Source organism: Ctenopharyngodon idella, chromosome 4, assembly GCF_019924925.1.
Source record: "Ctenopharyngodon idella isolate HZGC_01 chromosome 4, HZGC01, whole genome shotgun sequence".
Taxonomy (NCBI): Eukaryota; Metazoa; Chordata; class Actinopteri; order Cypriniformes; family Xenocyprididae; genus Ctenopharyngodon; species Ctenopharyngodon idella.
The window spans coordinates 11928816-11948772 of NC_067223.1; the positions used below are offsets into that span (position 1 = coordinate 11928816).

At 37.9% G+C, this 19957-nt stretch overlaps 1 protein-coding gene across 3 annotated transcripts in view; it reads left to right on the top strand.

The window, feature by feature from the left end:
* dock4b (dedicator of cytokinesis 4b) overlaps positions 1-19696 on the top strand; it is a 92987-nt gene extending 73291 nt beyond the window's left edge. For 2 of the 3 annotated variants that reach the window (XM_051890987.1, XM_051890989.1), the window contains 13 exons: positions 705-871; positions 3090-3176; positions 3558-3734; positions 5736-5819; positions 6431-6550; positions 6631-6755; positions 8092-8212; positions 8613-8694; positions 11347-11453; positions 11830-11902; positions 13232-13327; positions 14209-14270; positions 16654-19696. In XM_051890987.1, the coding sequence (XP_051746947.1) occupies positions 705-871; positions 3090-3176; positions 3558-3734; positions 5736-5819; positions 6431-6550; positions 6631-6755; positions 8092-8212; positions 8613-8694; positions 11347-11453; positions 11830-11902; positions 13232-13327; positions 14209-14270; positions 16654-17076 (1724 nt within the window). In that variant the 3' untranslated portion in view covers positions 17077-19696. The remainder of the gene's footprint in view (positions 1-704; positions 872-3089; positions 3177-3557; positions 3735-5735; positions 5820-6430; positions 6551-6630; positions 6756-8091; positions 8213-8612; positions 8695-11346; positions 11454-11829; positions 11903-13231; positions 13328-14208; positions 14271-16653) is intronic. The other variant, XM_051890990.1, reaches the window with a different exon arrangement.
* The last annotated feature ends 261 nt before the right edge of the window (positions 19697-19957 follow it).

The window sequence follows — 19957 nt, forward strand, 5'->3', positions numbered from 1 at the left end:
ATGATGAGAATGTTAGTAATAATTTGACACTCGGAGCACACTCCCATACCCATTTTATAATTTATAAAAGTAAAAATGCAGCGTAGTAATCCAGAAACCACTTTTCTATGTACAATAGTTACAGTGGGTGGCCTTACTACATAAAGGTTTTCCAGAACAAGCACAAGGCCAGAGATGCCCGCTTTAAATACACGTCCACATGGCTGAAAATCGATCCCCTCCCTCTCAGAGCGCATATCAGGCGTGGAGACGACGGGTCACAGGAGAGCGTTTGTTCAACTGATGAGACATGTACCTGTAGGCCAGGCGCTCAGTGAATTTGTGACGTCCTCTTCAGCACAATTAGAGCAGACAGGGCCGGTCAAACTACATGAGCACAGCGTTTTGTTATCCAAGCCGGCGATTAATCATTGGCCTTCCTGGACGTCTGCCCTGTTTGATTCATATGTATGTGCTGATGAGACCTCATGTCTGTGAGGCGCAAGGTTTTGAGTATTTAAACATTTGTGGAGGATGATTTCCTACTGTACTGTCTGCATTTGGACTGGGTGTGAAATAAGAGATACCACAGCAAAATCTGTTATTGAACACTTTTATTTAAGTTACACATTATATTATAATATAATATAATATAATATAATGTTATTCAAATGCGTTTGTGTTCAAACGACATGTTGCACGTTCTTTGACGAACCTTCATGCAGATCTGCAGATCTATGCTGTCACACCAATCCCAGACAGCCAGGACGTCCTGCAGCGTGACGGCGTCCCCGACAACATCAAGAGCTTCTATAAGGTCAACCACATCTGGAGGTTTCGCTACGACCGGCCGTTTCACAAGGGCACCAAAGACAAAGAGAACGAGTTTAAGGTGAGTTAGTGGCTGCAGTGTCTTAAAATGAATGGTTCTGCCAAGAAATTCTGTCATCATTTAGTTCTGTCATTATTTATTGACTTATATCATTATAAATCTGTATGACTGTCTTTCTGCTGTGGAACACAAAAGGAGAACTATAAATGAATATAGTTTCAAACTTTCAAATGAATAGGGAAATTTAAAAAACTGATACTTTTTTTATATTTGTCAAATAAAAAGCTAAATCAGCCACAACACAGAACACAAATACACAGAAGTGAAGTGTAACCCTATAGCAATGTGGAACGGTCGTGCTCACACACACTGAAATCACCCATAGACATCAATGGGAGACTGTTAAAAAAAGGCTTTTTGTTACATAATTTGTCAAAAAAAAATTTCAGTTACAATGCTGAAAACACAGAAAATGAAGGGGCGATACCACAACACATCCCTGATGGTGTAAACGCACAATTATTTTGTAATGTCTAAACATAAATCTAAATAAAAAAACTTCTGAAAAGATGTATATCCATAAAGAAATGGCAAATTAGCCATTGAGTAATGCATTGAAGCCATCTCCTGGCTGTAGTTGAAGTTTCATGTTATTTTAATTGTAAAAGTTTTTGTTCTCCAGTTGATGGCAGTAATCTTCCATTAAACCATGGCACACTTATCTCCATGAATGAAAATGAGATCTTTTTTAAAGTGAATTTTGCATAAAAACTTTTGTTTTTTAATAAAAAAAATACTTTAAATCCTTCCAACACTGCACAAATGTAGAGTAAAAACATTAATAAAGTGAGTGATATTACAAAAAAATACATTATTATGTTATAATCACATTTTATTGTCCGGGGTCTCTGGAAACCCCAACATCCTGAGTGTACATCCCAAACGAATAGCTTACAAGGCTGGAGCTTTCATGCTTCAATATAAGATACGAAATCACCATAAAAGTACCATGAAAGTTGTTAAAATGACTATATTCTGATTGTTCTCAAGATATATAAGTGCTTTGTGTGATAAACAGACCTCTAGTGTACTGTTAACTGCAGCAAGCGGATCGTTGAATCAAAGAGTTGAACTTGAGAACTGGATCATTCTGATTTGTTCATTCATTAATACCTGTTTTTTTTTTTTTTCTTCTCTCATAAACTCTCATGAATGTACCAAGGAAATCTGGGCCACTTACAAAGAGATTCAGTGAATAACTTAAATTTCCATATGATTCTTATACAAAGCTGTTAAATGACTTTTATGATGCCTTTACGTCCATTTGAAGCTTGAATGCATGAGCAAAAATTACCATTTCATTCAAAATGTTTGGATGGCAGAAAAGTCATGGGAGTGGGTAAATAATGTGTGAGTTTTTCATTCTAGGGTGAACTATTTCGTCTTTTATGGCATTTTTTTTTTTTTTTCCCTCATCTCTTGCGTTTCACTCTTCCTCTTCTCTCTTGTGTATTCATTCCTTCACTTCTAGCGTCTGGCAGCCATTGTGTGTGTGTGTAGAGCTCAGGTGTTCTCTCACATGCTGCATTATTCACAGCCTCGGTCCAGAGAGGCTAATTAAAGTTTTAGGGGCTGAGAGACCCGCTCCTTCCAAATATCATTTCCCTTCCCCTCTCACTCAATATATCCAGCCTAGACAATCACAGCCTCGGCATGGATTCGATCCACCGCGGGGGTTAGATTTCCCCCGACCTCCGGTGGTTACCGTGTTTGAAATAAACTGTTTAGCCTGCCAGATATTATATTTTCAGAGACACCGGGGGTACTCACCACCCCGGTCCACTTACCGCCCAGTAATAATGTCTGAAAATCTCATTTAGAGGTAAACTTCGGCTGAGACGCTATCCAGATGATACGATTATATTGGACTGAGGTGGTTTTGAATATCACAATCAAGCATCTGAAGTTCTTACAGAGCTTCCTCCGTTATACATGCGCCAGCTCAGGTTAATTCTCAGGCTGTGCTGGATGGGAAATGAATTTATGAATGTGAAATTTAATATGTGGAGCAGTGTGGTTTGATAAGCAGACAATGTTGCTGAGAATGAGCTGTTTAAAGTGTAGATTAAATGATATGTATTATACATACTGAAGGAGGAGGAAAGTCACTCATTCACTGGAATATGCTGTAGATGCTTTGCCTTATGGGATCTCTTGGACTTTCTCTGACAGTTTGAACTGTGATGTGTGTCAATGAGCATTTGCTTTTGAATTTCAGAGCCTGTGGGTAGAAAGAACGACATTAACGCTTGTTCAGAGTCTCCCAGGCATCTCCCGCTGGTTTGAAGTGGAGAGGAGGGAACTGGTAAGGAGATCTCCCTTTTAACTTTATCTTTTGTGTGATTCTCACACTCAACTCATTAAGGTCAGAGACAAACTCTAGCAAGTACGCAAATGTGTGTCTGCGGTCTCGTAGTAAGTACCACGAAGATGTATAGGACTGCACAAGCTTTGGAGGGTAGTGTTTGTCAAAAAGCCAGTGGGTTCTGCATATTGTTTATTGGATTTAAAAAAGGAAATCAATAAAAATTGCAAAAACAGATTGAAGCTAGAAGCTTTTGCAGAGAATGTTTCAGCCTTACAAAATGAATTTGGTGCCCTTCTAAAATTCTCCAACCATTGCATGAAAGCTTTTTTCAACCATTGTTTCTTGGCTTGAAGTTCCCTGTTTTATTTTTGGCTCCAGGTGGAGGTGAGTCCACTGGAGAATGCTATTGAGGTCATCGAGAACAAGAACCTGCAGTTGCGGACGTTGATTACGCAGTGTCAAACCCGGCAGATGCAGAACATCAACCCCTTGACCATGTGTCTCAATGGAGTCATCGACGCCGCTGTCAACGGAGGTCTCGCTCGCTATCAGGAGGTTTGTTTTCTTGTCTTTTCAGTTATATGGCACTAATTCACTGTATATTATTTGTATTCCAAGTCCCCACTGATGCAAGATCACCTCACGTTTTAAAAATGTATACACACTCTTTCATAGTTGTCTCTCGGTGTCCTCTGTCAGAGAACACAGAGCCTTCAGATGGCCGAAGGGAATACTGGAATACCTTCAGTGTTCTAACGCACATTTAGCTTGTCCGAAAGGGAATATCTTGGCCATAACTATAGAAACGGCAGCTTTGAAAGAAGAATCATTCCCCTTGTGAAACCATGTAAAAATCTATAGCATCTCAAATAAGTCATATGCTGTGCGAATACAACAGATCTTTTCAGATTGTATGAACGCTTGTTGCATAGCAACCTCGCTTTAGTGTCACTGCAGTATTTACCTTGATAGACTTGGAGAGCAGCTATAAAGAGGAGAGTCGACTGTATACAGGCAAGGTTTGTGTTTGTATATGTTCCAGAAAGTACATTAGCGTTAAATTCGTTTCATGTAGACTGTTCAGATACCACCCTCCGGCAAGCGTCCTGAGGCGAAGGGTCTGGGATGAGCAGCAGTTAATGCATTTGGATCGCAAACATGACAGCATTTCCAATTAGTTGTTTATTGAGCGTTCCAGCTGTTGGCATTAATATTTGCTTGCGTTTCTGCACTTTAAGGTCAGCCCTCAAGGAAATTCCACTCTGAAATTCCTCTCATTTACAAGATCTGGCTCTTAATTGGCAGTTTTCAAACTTTCTTGACATCTGTGTCATCTTCAGAAGCTCAGAGAGAGATTTGTTTTAGTAAGCCATTCCTTAAATTCACAAGTACACCTGTAATTGCTCCTGAGTTCATCACATTCAAATGGTGTTTGTCTACTGGCGATCTGCAGGCCACAATTAAATCTTCTCGTAGGGCTTGGTTGATGTTAAAGGGTTATTCACCCAAAAATGAAAATTCTGTCATTAATTACTCACCCTCATGTCGTTCCAAACCCGCAAGACGTTCGTTCATCTTCAGAATGCAAATGAAGATCTTTTTGATGAAATCTGAGAGCTTTTTGTGCCTCCATAGACAGCCTGGTGAACTAACCCTTTAAGTTCATGTGAATAAAAGCCTAAATTGAATCTGTTAATCATATAAAGCGATCGAGCCTCTTCATAAAATTTGGACTGAACCGCTCAATTCATATGGATTAGTTTTACGATCTCTTTATGAACTTTGTGAAGCTTTTTTGAAGCTCTCAGATTTCATCAAAAAGATCTTAATTTGTGTTCTGAGGATGAATGAAAGTCTTACGGGTGTGGAACGACATGAGTGTGAATAATTAATGGCACAATTTTCATTTTTGGGTAAACTAAGAGAGAAATTTGTGTTAGTAAGCCAGTGATTTAATTTAATTTCCTTCCTAAACAGACGTTTCTCAAAAGATCCCATGACTCCAATATTTTGGTCGCTTTGTCGCTAAAAATCACTGTCAGCGTGAACACCTTCAGTGATCGGCAGGCATAGCGTGCATCTGCAATTAAATTGTGCATCTGCCGGCAGCATTCTGCTGGCGTTAAGGCCAAATGTCATGTTCAGGGCAATGGAAAAATCTGCATGGTGGAATCTTTGAAGTCTGAGAGTTTCCCTCCTGAAGCTTCTGCTCTCCTACTGTCTCTTTGGAGATACCAGCCCATCGTCCTTGAAACAGATCGGACACAGATACACCGTCTGCTCTCTCTCCTTCCCCCTTTTCCTTAGAAGATCTGAAGACATGCATGTTTTTATTAAGCTCATATTTTTGCACTTATTTTGGTTGCAGCACTCCATTTCTTATATAACTGAAAAAACAGAAAATTAATCAAGTTACGATTTGACTAATCTGTGAAACTATGCATGATATTGTTTGCTGAGGATGTCAAGGTAATTGTAACTCGCACCAAAAATGTGTGGAGGCTGACGAGACACAATACATTGTGGTTAAACAGCGCAATTTTGTGTTTCTCACAGGCGTTCTTCGTGAAGGACTACATCATGAATCACCCCGAAGATGGAGACAAAATTGGTCGTCTCCGAGAGCTCATGTTTGAGCAGGTTTGTCTCTAGAAACCAAATCTAATCTACACCAGATTTCACACACATTTATGATGTTATATGGTCATCATTTATGTCTGTTTCTCCACTGATTTTGGGATTTAGCCGTTACGAACGAGCTCGGTTTCTGTAGGTCTCACTTCTTCCCTTCATGCTCGTGCTGCTTAGTAACCAGAAACTCTCCAGAGCCGAGCACACGATGCTGATGTCTAGACAGTAACCATGGATATAAGCCAGATGCAAGCATGAAAGTTAACTTTTAAAGACTGAAGGGGGGAAAATATTTTGCTGATCATTTAATTATGAAGCAAGCTGTTTTAAAGATAACATGTAAGATAAATGGATGCTGTTTGCTGCTTTCATCTTATTGATCTTGATTTGTCAGTACGATATTTTAAAAAACATTTTTTTAATCTATAATTTTCAATCAAAATGTAGCGACTTTTGCTGATGTAATCAAGCCCAAGTGGGCAGGAAAAAATATTAATCAATAATAGGTAAAATCAAGTCTCCTCCCTACATTATTCAGCATTATTTATATGCATCAGCTTACGGTGGTTAAATGCATTGTGAGTACCGCTGTCTTTAAAGACTCATCGTTTCTCCATCAGGCTCACATACTGGAGTTTGGTTTGACTGTGCATGAGAAGTTTGTACCTCAGGACATGCGACCCTTGCACAAGAAACTGGTGGATCAGTTTCATCTCATGAAATCCAGCCTCGGCATACAGGTACATATCAGAGTTGCTACAGTCGGGTTCCCAAGCCGTTCCTTGTGCGCTCATCTTTCTTTCTTTCCTACACCCTGAAGGAATTTCCGGCCTATGTGCGAGCCAGCCCGATTCACTTCACCAACGGAAGCCCTCGAGCCGGAAGAAACTCAGCGCCCAATATAATGAATCCAGAGGGAGGAGCGCGTGTGGTGTCACGCCGCAGGTGAGAAACTCTTTTCGGGGTAACACTTTATTTTGATGGCCCCCTTTAGACATTCTGTTGACTATAATTAACATTGCACCTACATGTCATCTAACTCTCTTTAGAGTATTAGTAGACTGTCTGCTTAATATCTGCTAACACTTTATTGTGATGGTCCGCCAACAGACATTCTACTGACTAGAAGTAACTTTGCCAGTATATGTCAACTTATTATACTAACCCGAACCCTAAAAGTCTACTAATACTCTACTGATACCCTAATGAGAGTTAGGTGACATGTAGGTGCATGTTATTAGTTATTAGTTAGTAGTACTAATAGTGATACTGGATGAATGAAATACTGATAATGAATGTTTTTATTTAATTATATTTTGTAGCATAATTATGATTTAATTATGTCAAAAAGCCAATTTAAAAACAGTAATAAACAATTTATTTAGATTTTTTGGCTACTCTTATTCCTAAATATAATATTTATTTGAAACATTTATTATAATGATGAGACAAAGAAAACAATTTTGAAATGAAACCTTTTACATAAAGTTCATTAGTAAAATCTTTAAAAAATGGTTTGTTCATTGAATGTAATTGAATTAAGGAAAACTTTTCCACAAAATAAAGTTAGGTTCATACAACAAGACATTTAAACAAATAGTTTGTTGAACAAACTTAATCAATTTAGGTTCTTGTGCCAGAAAAATAATTTGAGTGAACTTAATTAAAATAATGAAAATGTTTTCATGAAATTGATTTATATTTTTCCAACCAAAAATAATTATTTTGGACCGATTTATTGTAGTCTTGTAGTATGAACATGATAGTTTAATGTTGCCACCCACAACCTAACAAGCTCTACTCTTCAGCACAGTGGTAAACCACACAAATTTTAACTTAACTCTTTTAAATGTCCAGCATAACTGAACATTAAACATTTCAACATTTACCCTCCTGATCTATCCCTATGGCAGAGCATGCTGGGAACTAGAAATTCACTGCCCAGTTTCAGTCAATGCAACAGAAATGATTCATGTAGTCCCAACGCAAATGGTTTAAGTTAACATTTACAAATTTAATTTCATTTAACGTAATTGAATTGAGTGAAAATGACAGTCAAGTAAAAACTAAAGATTTGTGTTGTTTCAGCTTATTTTATTTAAATAAACTGAGCAAACAGCTAGAATAGATTATTGGCAAATGTCGATAATGTCAGAATATTGGCTGATTGATGACTAATATCTTTCTGTGCTGTCATAATTAGAAACCTTACTAATCTTCTAGTAAATTATATAGTAAGTTATAAAGTCATTCTTATTGTGTTGTATTGTATGTTATTCAGTCCCCTCAGCTACCCAGCAGTCAACCGCTACTCTTCATCCTCGCTGTCATCGCAGGCGTCCAATGAAGTGAGCAACATCACGGGCCAATCAGAGAGCTCGGATGAAGTCTTCAACATGCAGGTGAGTGCACAGGGCCGCCGCTGGAAAACTACTCTCATACACACACCGGCAGACCCCTCTATTCTCTCTCGCCGTCTTTCATATTTCCTCCTAATCTCCCTCTTTTTTTCTTGTTCTTTTTCCCTGCTTCTTTTTTTTTTCCATAATTGCCCTCTTTCTGTTTTCATCTGTCTCTCTCAGATCCCGCTTAATCCTTCCTGTCTTGCTCTGCCTTTTTTCTCACTGTGAGAATCGGATTTGTATGTGTGAATTATAAACTGGATGGACAGATCATTTAAATTTTTTCTTTTATCCCAGACCGAATGATTGTTCTATAACCTGTTAATATTATAGACCATCAACAAAGTACAGAAAACTGTGTCCTCTTTCTTATGTTTCTCACGGTTTCCTCTCTTTTCAGCCAAGTCCGTCTACCTCAAGTCTCAGTTCCAATCACTCTGCCTCTCCCAACGTGACCAGCTCAGCTCCGTCCAGTGCCAGAGGTGAGAAGAGTCTGTTCTCTCTGAGCAGCTATTCCAAACCTTTTGCTCTTTTAAAATAAAAACTTGATGTAGACATAGAGCTCAAAGCTGCTGAGGTTTTGATGTGGCACAGTAACACAAGAACACAAGTTAAATATGCACAAGGCACTGTGTGCTTGCAATGCACTGACCAAGCATTTTCTTCATTTTCATAATTGCATCAAGCAATTTTTGACAGGGTTAGACGGGGTAAATTATAAAACAACATTTTTTGATGCAAGATGTCTTAGTAACATTTATAAGTTACGTAAGCTGTTTTCCACCAGAAAATAAAAAAAACAAGGCAATTGTGACTATTTCTCATATTTGACAAATTCTATTTCACAATGTGATACTTTATATCATTATGGATTGCGACTATTTCTCGCAGTGAACTTTTTCTCACAATTGAGACTTTATTTCTCACAATTGTGACTTTGTTTGTAGTATTTGAGACTTTATATTTCACAATGCAACATATCTCCCTTTGCAACATTATATTACAATTTGGACTTTTTTTTTTCTAATAATTGTGAGTATATTTCTAATAATTGAGTCTTCATATTTGACTGTGTGATCTCACATTTGCAACTTTATCACAATTTAAACTTTATTTCTTATTTTCGACTATTTCACAATTTGGACTTCACCTCTTATAATTTGCGAATTTTGGTTTTACTTCGTTTTAAGGTGTCTGTGTTGCAGTGTATTTATAAATTTAAGTACTGAGTAATAATAATTAAACATGTACTTACTATAGGGTTAGGATTAGGGTGTGGTGTAGGGTTATTTGCATGTAACTAAGCATTATTTATAGTAATAACTTTAACAAGGACACTGTAAAGAAGTGTTTCCCGACTTTTTTCTTTCTTTCTGGTAATTAAAATGATTTCTGGTAATTGAGTCTTTCACAGTGTCATACATCTCACATTGGTGACTTTATATAACAATTTTGAATTTCTTTACATTGCAACTTTTTTCTGGCAATAGCAACCTTTTTTCTCACATTTAAGGGGTCATTTAAACCACACCACTTTCTAATAAAAATGGAAACCTTTTTATGCGTTTTGGTCATTCATTGACACTACAACAGCATTTTGGCGGCCTGAAAATGCAAACTTTTGAAAAGGGGTTTCAAAGTGCAAATTTTTGAAAACGATACTGTTAAGTGTAAACTAAAAAAATGTGAAACTGTGAAAATGGTGACACCGTACACATGCACGTTACGTGTACAGTCTATAGGCATACGCGAGTACTTGACAACCAAAACAACAATAACGGATTATAGGACTGTGCTCAAGATACTGAGTTTATTAAAGCTCATTGTCCGGTCAGACAAAATTGCTCAATGCTTTCACCATCTTGATTGTTTGTATTCGCTCTGTAAAAGAATGCATATGTGCACAGGCACATGGTCACCAACTACTGGCCTGGCATGCATAATACAGCATTTTTGTATGTGGATTCTTGTGATTGGGGATCTTTTTGACAACATTGTCTTTGTACGCAAAACTTTTCAAAAACGCCAAGGAATTTTTTTTTCCATTTTTAGTGCGTTCTTGTTGTGTAAACGTACCTTAAGACTTACGTTTTTCTCATAACAGATCATTGCGACGTTGTATTTGCAACTTTCTTTTAATTGCATCTTTTTTGCTGGTAACTGCAACTTCATTTCTTGTATTTGAGTCTTTATTTCTTGCTATTGTTTCTTGTAATTATGTTTGCCGAGTCTTCATATTTCACAATGCGACATCTCACATTTGCGACTTTGTTATAAATCGGACTTAATTTCTTATGACGTATGATTTTTTTTTTTTTTTTTTTTCACTGGTATTTGAGAAAAAAACCCTAAACTGTTAGAAATTGGTTATTTTTATTTGCTGTAATTGCACCTTGACTCTTTCTTATTTTAAGCTTTTTCTTACAATCACCTTTTTAATTTTTTACTCTGATTCAGAAACAGCTGTCCATAATAAACAGATTTTGGAGTTAAAAATACAATGCTACAGAAGTGAAGTTTATGGCCCATTTAATGCTGTTTTACTGTGGGTTACAGAAAGCCAGTTTCCTGATATATAGCAGAACTCTACCCTCTGTTTCTCTCTCTTCTCTGCTCTTCCTTGTCCTCTTATCTCTCTCCATCCAGCATGTTTACTTGCAGACACAGGTCATAAAAATGGGAATATGTATGGAGACATTTATGTAATCTTATAGTCTCCCCTTGGCAGCCCTTCCTGCCTCCCATAGAGACCCCCATAAAGCAGCGGCAGACAGGAAGCGCTTCTGTAGAATTACAGATGGCATAAAATGCTGCTTGGCTATCATAAGGAAGCCGTGGCCTTCTGTCCTGTGCTGGAGGAGGACGTTAGTGTTCCGAGCAGGTTGAGGCCGCTCCCCACGCCTGGTAGTCCATCTCTCCCTGTGAAATAGATGTCTGTCACCCCAACGGCACAATTCTCGCCCTAGCTGGAGGGAGAGACGAGGAGGAGCCTTTATTTCATGTGCAAAGAAATGAGAGCAAGATCTATGTCTTTTTTATCTGTGTGTGTGTGTGTGGGTGGGCACATATTTGAACATTCATGTTGGTTTGTTACTGAAATCACACCCTTGCTTACACCTCCTCACCCTTCACAGGTTCTCCACAGTTGTCAGATAAACACAAGCATTCCCGAGAGAACTGCCTCTCGCCGAGAGAGAGACCCTGCAGCGCCATATATCCAAACCCCCTGGATCCCACACAGGTATGAAGATGATTATCATATCGGTGTTTTTAATATTCATCAGATGCCAAACATTCGAACTGTCTTCAGTTGATGTGTATTGGTGGGTTTACTTCTCTTACCCTTCTTCATTGTAAGATTTGCGTTTACTGCATCTTTAAAAACGACTAGATGAAACTGGTTTTGTTAATGTGTCTCAGGAATATTATTAGTTAAGAAATAAGGAGTTTCTATGCAGAATATTGAGGAACATCATCAGCTAATTTCATCTGTTCAAGGAATCAACGGAATTCCTCCAAGGAACTAACAGAATTAAGACTTTATTTCTCGTAATTTAAACTGTTTGCTGAAATCACAACCGCATTCATGTTTCATGTGACATGAATCTCTTTCACAGAGGCCTGTCCCACACCCAGCGGGCGATGCCTCCATGCCTCGCAGTGACCCCAACATCTCTACCCCCGACAAAGGTGAGCATGTGCATGTGAGCGTATGAAACTTCAGTCTGTCGTCCTGCTGTGAAGAGGGTGGTCTGAAATGACGGGGGTCTCGCGGTCAGCGCGCTAGATCTGATGCTAGCCGACAGCTCGCCGCTCCTGTGTGTTGTGACAGCTGTGACTGAACCACCAAAGAGGTTCATGAACAGACTTATGGTTATTCTTATTGACAGGAAGATGTTGAGATTTTATTTTTTTTATTTCATCTGTTCATTCAAGTTATTTAAATCTACGGTTAACTGGTAGTGGGTATATTGACTTGCAAAGACATTAGCAACTTTGCTTTTTCTTCATGTGATTTATGTCTATTATTTATATATACAATACATGGTGTATTTTGATGTTACTGCTTTATTTGAGAGGATTTGCTCATCCCAAAAAATGCCCAGTAAAATCTATTGCAATATTAAAGGATTAGTTCACTTCAAAATTAAACTTTCCTGATAATTTACTCACCCCCATGTCATCCAAGATGTTTATATCTTTCTTTCTTCAGTTGAAAAGAAATTAAGGTTTTTGAGGAAAACAGCTACCAACGGGTTGAAGGTCCAAATTGGTCGGCCATTTTCTAAAAAAAAAAAAAAAAAAAAAAAAAAAAAATTATAAACTTTTTAACCACAAATGCTTGTCTTGCATTAGCTCTGCAATGCACCACTTATTACTAATCACGTTGGAAAGGTCACGCGTGACGTAGGCGGAAGTACCGAGCAAGTGTTTACAAAGCGAACGTGCTAAGTCAAACGGCCTTTACAAAAAAAAAAAAAAAGTTAAAACAACGATTTCTGACTATTTTAAAGTTTTTCGACCTACCACGGTACTTCCGACTATGTCACGCGTGACCTTTCCAACATGATTACGTAATGCGTGGCACTTCGCAGAGCTAGTGCAAGATGAGCATTTGTGGTTAAAAGTATATACATTTTTAACTTTTTTTTTTTTTTTTTAAATGGCCGGTCGTTACAGTGCAGAGCACTTTGAAGCAGCATCGAATGTGAATTTTGAAGTGAACTAATCCTTTAAATGTTTAATTTTAAAGGGGAAAAAGGTTTTTGATATTGAATATTTGGACATTTTGTTCTGTAAGACATGAAAAATATCTGCTAAAGATGGACAAAACACAATTTTCTTTTATCACTTGACACATTTCCTGTTGTTGAGACAGGAAGTTATAGTGGGACAGTGTCCATCCTTTTACACCCTAGTCCGGCCAAACCCTGATTCGCTATTGCTAGTCATACAACGCTACTGGGCATATTGTATTTTGAGTTGAGTTGACTGAAATGCATGTTTTGTGTGTGAAAGTGGTGAAGCCTGCTCCTAGTAGCTGGAGTCTAGACATGCCGCCCTCTGATTTTAATGGAAAGGGCCCCCCTGTTCCTCCTAGACCACCGTACACAGGTAAAGAAAGAAATCTGCTTCGACCGACCGATCCTATAGACTGACATAGATGTTTCCAGAGCCTTTTAACTCTCAGATCTTCCACTCTTCTGCTCTAAAGTCTCCTGGTTTCTTGCTCGTCTTAATTTCTACATCACCCTGTATCATGAGGGCTGCCGGTCGGACGCATCATTTCAAGATAATCTTGGCATATATGTGATGAGAAAAGTAACAGCGGGATCCTTCTCACACACTCTTTTGTTTATAATCATTCTTGATGAGCTTTCTCGCAGCATTTCTGTCTTTAAACTGCATGTGTCTTTAAACCTCAATCTGCACCCTTGCTGCTTCATTACTTTTTAGATGTTGGTCTGCATTTTCTGTTCAGCACTGTCTAACTTTCATTTCATTTTTTCATTTTTATTTATTTATTTATTTATTTATTTTTCATATTTTATTAATTTTAATATAAACTTTTTATTATGTAGTTTTCAGTACAGTAAGTATAACTAGTATATTTACTAAATTAATAATGTTTACTATTTTTATATTTACACACACACACACACAAAAAAAGTATTAGTGGTCGACCGATATTTGGCATTAAACATTGGCATTGGCCGTTAAGGTTTTCTGTTTGGCCGATGTGTTGGTTTTATGGTTGGTTAGAGAATAAATTACAAAATAAAAACGTATGAAGTGACCCTTTTAAGTGTCTATATCAGTGGACTCTAATTGAGGGTGTTGTCCTGGAAAAGAACTGGTACCGAATGGTTAAACTGTTTTGCATTAGACGACCTTGGCAAAGCGTTTCCCTGATTAATAGACAGCCGTGACCATGTTTACTGTCCCAAGCTCTTGTATCAAGTGAAGTAGATTGACTTTTTGTGTCCTTTTAATAGGATCTCCTGCCAAGACTACACGATCACAGTCCCCTGTGATGACATCACGCTCGCCTCAGAAGGTATGACCTTTTCTTGTTGTCTAGGGTGTTTTGTGAAGTGACCTTTGATGTACAGTGTTTACTGTATTGTCTCGGGACTCAATCCAGGATGTCTAAACTGGGTCAGGCTGCAGTCAATCCAACTGGGCCCATGATTAGACAGAGGGACACTGTTTGTGTTCATTCCAGTCCTGAGCAGTTCGGTTGGCTCAGTTTGGGATCAGTAATTAATTCTTATGTTCAGCAAGGGCTCATTAATTTATCGTAAGTGACAGTAAAGACATTTATAATGTTACAAAATATTTATTTTTCAAATAAATACCGTTCTTTTGAACTTTTCTATTTATCAAAGAATCCTGAAAAAAAAAGTATTAGTTTCCAGAAAAATACTGTTTTATAATGTTGAAACTGTTTTCAAGCTCCAAATCAGTATATTAGAATATTTTTTTTGAAGGATGATATGAGACAGAAAACAGATATGTTAAATTGTAATATTTCACAATATTTCTGTTTTTAACTGAAATGTATTCTTTTTTTTTTAACCGAATGAATGCAGCTTTAGTGAGCATAAGAGACATCTTTCAAAAACATAAAAAAACCTTTATTTTCGCCAATGTTTTATCTCCCTGTATCATTATTCTTGGGTCCAACACTGTGCTTATGTACGATATCAATAAATTTTGCCATGCATTGCACATACAATGCTCAATGCACTATAAAGTTTTTCAATATTTTATCATATAGGCTTTTATGAAGCAAAATAAACCATTCATTCAAAGAAAGTCATTTTAACTGTGAAAATACGAACCTCTAAAATGACTACAAAATAAATTAAAATATATAAATCTTTACTCCCCTAACTTGTGTACAGTAGTGGCCAAAAAGTGATGTCCAGCCTAGATAAATTAAACTCTTCACCCTTTACTGAGCTTTACTGAAAATGCAGGTATCGATATTGAAGAGTACCAAGAAACCACAGTATTTTTCTTTCAAAGGCTATAATAGTCAAAGAAGGGTCACAGACCTTGAAAAAGGTTGGAGCTGCAGTTATCAATGTACCTTTATGCCATTTTTCTTTCGCGTTGCAGTGAGTGTATTCAGGTTTTAAATAAAAGCACATTCTCCTCATTCAGAGTAACGGCCCTTAAAGCTGAGCACCGCTCTAATGGCTTCTCAGAAACTCCTACTCGACGCCTGCCTCATTCACCCCATCTTGTGTTGACAATTGCATTCCCTACCACTTCCTTGAATTCTCGTCTCATGCCACATATCGATTTGTCACCTGGTATTCAGCAAAGCACATGCGTTCTAATCATCTTATAAAACTCTTCAATCCAAACTCTTTCTGTTTCCATTTAAAGACTGCATAGAAATCAAATCATTACTCCTTCCTGAAATCAGAAATGCTGAAATTTGTCAAGCTACTCAGAAGGACAAAGCAGAGAGAGTGAGTTTCGGCTGGGAGGGGATCTCAGCACTAATTTCCTGAAGTGCAGTCAGCGGGTTAGAAAGCTGAAGCCTAACGTGCGTGACCACCTGTGTACGGTTGTTTGCCCCAGAAATAGTCTCATGCCTGAAGCTATACCATGTGACATATCACACACAAGCATGACCAGGCACACACACATGAATATAGATTCCACAGTCAGTTACATCTGGCAAAACCAGCTTTGACCAGCGCAAATTTTCGTGCCGGTCCTGTGAAATATGTGAAAAATCTAATGTGAAATATGTAAAATAGCTGATAACAGTGGAATTATAAATTTGCTGTAAAATTGCTGATTACTCATGATCATGGCGGCTAACTGATAAATGTACAATTTAAAATTCTATACTGTTTTGTTTAAATAAAATAAAAAAAGTGAATTTAGGCATCACAACGTTATAATGTACAGTATGAAAATAGATATTTATTTTGAGATTTGCTAAAGATTTATATTTTACTGTGTTAAAAAATTAGTGTTTTTGAAAAAATAGGGAAATGAGCATGTATGACATCCACATATAAGTTAACTCACTGTTACTGAGGTGCACCATTCTCAGCTGCACAAAACTGAATTATCTTAGAGGAAATGTTGTGTTTGAAGTTCTCTCCAGAGTGCAATCAGACTAAATATGCTTTATTCAGGGAAATGAAGTCCTAGAAACAGCTGCAGTCTTAGTTGCGGGTTTAATTGCTTTGAAATTATTTTCGTAATGAAAAGAGACAGTATTGCCTCAAAATAATAGAGCCAAAATTGCAGAATATTGTGCTTTAGCCTTCCAGTGTACAGATTTGCTCTGTGAGGCAGGACTGTTGATTCTGTTGTAGCTGATGGTTTCTTTATTAAGAATTTCTTAATTTAACTGCATTGTGGTCCAGAGCTTCATGTTTTCTCTTTCGATCTGTGTCTTGTATTTGTAGACTTCTGTGCCTCCGTTCACCCCTTCGCCCACAGAGTGCCAAACTACAGGGTTGGTGTCAAATTCTCCGGTGCTTTCTGGAAGCTACAGCAGCGGCATCTCATCTCTCAGTCGCTGTAGCGTCTCCGAGGCCTCTGGAACTGAGAACACATCCACTGACCACGCCCTCCCAAACTCCGCCTCCAGCGGCTCAGACGAGCTCATTCGACGGGAGAACAAGACCCCGCCTCCTTACAGCATACATGAGCGGAACAACCCCCGCAGGCAGGTCCCGCTTCCACCGAGCTTGTCGATTCCTCCAAGCATTGACGCGCCACCCATTCCGCCCAAACCGCACCAGATTCGAAGACAAGATACTGAACCACGTCGACCCGACCAGTTTCCCAGACCCCGACCCATTCCTAGGAAAGTCTCACAGCTCTAACGCTGCACCCCTCACACCAACCCCACCATTTGCACTTTTACACTTAACCTCTCTGGGTTTACGATTATAAACTCCCAGTTATAAAATAAATAGACTGTGGAATATTTTTAATATATAAATATATATTTAGAGCGAGAGAGGGGATACAGGGGTATGACTGCATTTTATGCACTTTTTAGGTTCGAAATTATAGGTTCGCTTGTCAAATTACCCAAGCCCCTAAATTAACTCTAAACAGAACTTAGTACCATGGTATTTTCTCAGATTTTTAATAGATTTATCAATGCTAATGTGTATTTATAGTAATTGATACAAGACATGTTTTGCCTTAAGAGTCTTTTTATCAATGAGAAATGCACGATTAAAAGTACTTTGTACTTTTAAATAGACAAAAGGTGCTAGAAGTCCTCTATATTAATGTTAGCACAAAATGTTCAAGATTGCATTTTCCTTTGAGTCTAAGGCCTATTCACACCGAATGAGAGAAGAAAAAAAAAATGTGTGGTAAAATATTAGAACATTGTTGAAGTAGTTTTAAAAGAAAATACAGCCATGAATCTGAAGCTTTGGAATTTATGTCCATAAAGTATGGGGAAAATAGTAATTTATTGCAAATTTTTTGGGGAAAATAGACGCACATAGTATACGTTCATCAAATTCTTTCACTTCAAACCCGCTAAATCTCTAATTTTAAAGAAAACTGTCTGATGGACTTAGAGGCTTTTGCAGTCTTCATATAGTGCATGAGGCGACTAAAGCAGCACTTTTGCACAATTCCCCATCTGCCCTGTGGCTTTATATTTATGCACATTTATTATATATGCACATTTTATTAGTGGACTTTCAAAGGAAACTGGGTTTATGCCTGTAGTACAAAGGGTTCATGAAGTAGTATATTATTTTCGTGTTCAAAAAGGGGTGTACAAAGATGATATTAGTCCTACTGTATGTCCAATGCCATTACACCAGTTAACTAAATGGCTTAAGCGTCACCAATGTGCTAAACTGTGCAGTTGCAGCAGTGGCTCGGGAAACAAAAAATGCCTGTGTCATTGATCAGTTAGTTTTCTTTGCAGTCTGAAGAAATAAAAAAAAACAGCTCTCAGTTTAAAAAAAAATAAATGTGTGCACTCGGTGTGAATAGGCCTTTAGAAAGCTCACTGCTTCTGTAAGACCATAGTCTCTATTCTTATTACTGAAAATCCACATGCAAAGAGCTCTCATGGGTTAGACAGATCATGAAAACTTTCACCATATGAACTGACACATTTGCATTAACTAATGTGAAATTAATGTGAGCGTAATCAAGAGTAGTACCTCCGGCCCATTTGTGTAATTGGAGCACAATTGTGGGCGAGTCTATATGGGCTTTTCGGAGCTCTAAAGCATTGATAGTTTCTTTGGGTTTCTTTAGAGTTTGGGGTCTGAATGATTAGAAACCGTGTAGGTGGTCCGAATAATTCCTATCAAGGGTTTCCATACAGAGCGCACATGCCCACGCAGTGTAAATGGAGATATAGTTTTGTGGAGTTTTGCCAAGTGTTGTGCCAAAGGAACAGGTGGGCTGTAAGAAAAATGGATGTCTTGAACTCGAAGATGCTTTATTAGGATGCAAATGGAGCGTTAGACATCCATTGTAATAGACTTCACTGTAAGGACTCAACGGTGCACCAGACCACTTTACGGTCCCTCGTTACCGTGTGGCTGCTGGTTGTCTGAAAGACAGTGAGACAAAGTGATATAGCCTGGTAAAAAAGCTTCATATAAAAGGTACTTGATCTACCTAGGGCATTACAGAGACTCAAGCTGCCATTGGGCAATAAGGGCTGCCATTCCTGTTCACACTTTTAATCTGAGTTGATGCGTTCCAGTCGAATCTGGATTGGCACCTCTGGACTGCACCTTCCCTGACCTCATGTTTCATTTACCTGAATGAAATGCAGGTAGAGTGACCATCTACAACCTGTTTGAATAATTATTACATACATAAATGCTTCTGTAGATTCCAACACAGTTGCACAATGCATAGCAGTGTGAAATCTGCAGAAGTGTTTAGGAATGTTTATGCATTTTGCATGCTAATTTCATTTGTTGTCCAAATGTTGCCAAGTTTACAATTCTGTAGGGCCCTGCTAATGAAATCCTGGTGAATATAGAAGCGGAGAGACCAGCTATTGTTTTGTTTTAGTGGAAAATGTGATCGTCTAACGCAGTACAATGTCCTCATTTTCTCTTTCTTATTAATTCTCAAATTAACTTGAGTATATGATTTTTATTTTCTCCTTTTTACGGTCACATTTTATGAGACTCGGATTTGTTGCGAATGCCAGATGATGATGGCATTCACAAAAATCAGTACTTGAGAAAACTGTAAATTAAATAACAAAATTGTTGTAATTATGCCAAATGCAATATCTTGTCTATTGTACATAACATGTTTTTAACAGAAGAACTGTAGCTATAACAAATTTACAGCTTTGAATGTTTGAACAGCAAATTAAGATGATAAATGTCAAATATTTATGTATTTTGTGAGCGTAGGGAAAATGAGGTTGAGAAAGCGCCTAACACATTTACATTCTAATGACTTCCTGTCTAATAAACATTTCCAGCAAGAACATTTTGATTCAACGGCTCATTGCGTTCTTTTCTCGAAAGGTTAACGCATGTCTATATGGAGCCAATTTCCCTTTATTCAGTGCAGGTTAACAGGCTGGGTATGCCAACAAACCAAGTTGTGTATATTCTTCAGGAGTCTTGAAATGTAAATGGAGCTTATATGTGTATATAAAGTGTGTGTATTTTACAAATTAAGCTCTATGACAGCCCATTGGACCTCTAATAAGGATCATAACGGCAGAAAAGTAGGAAGCTCATTGTT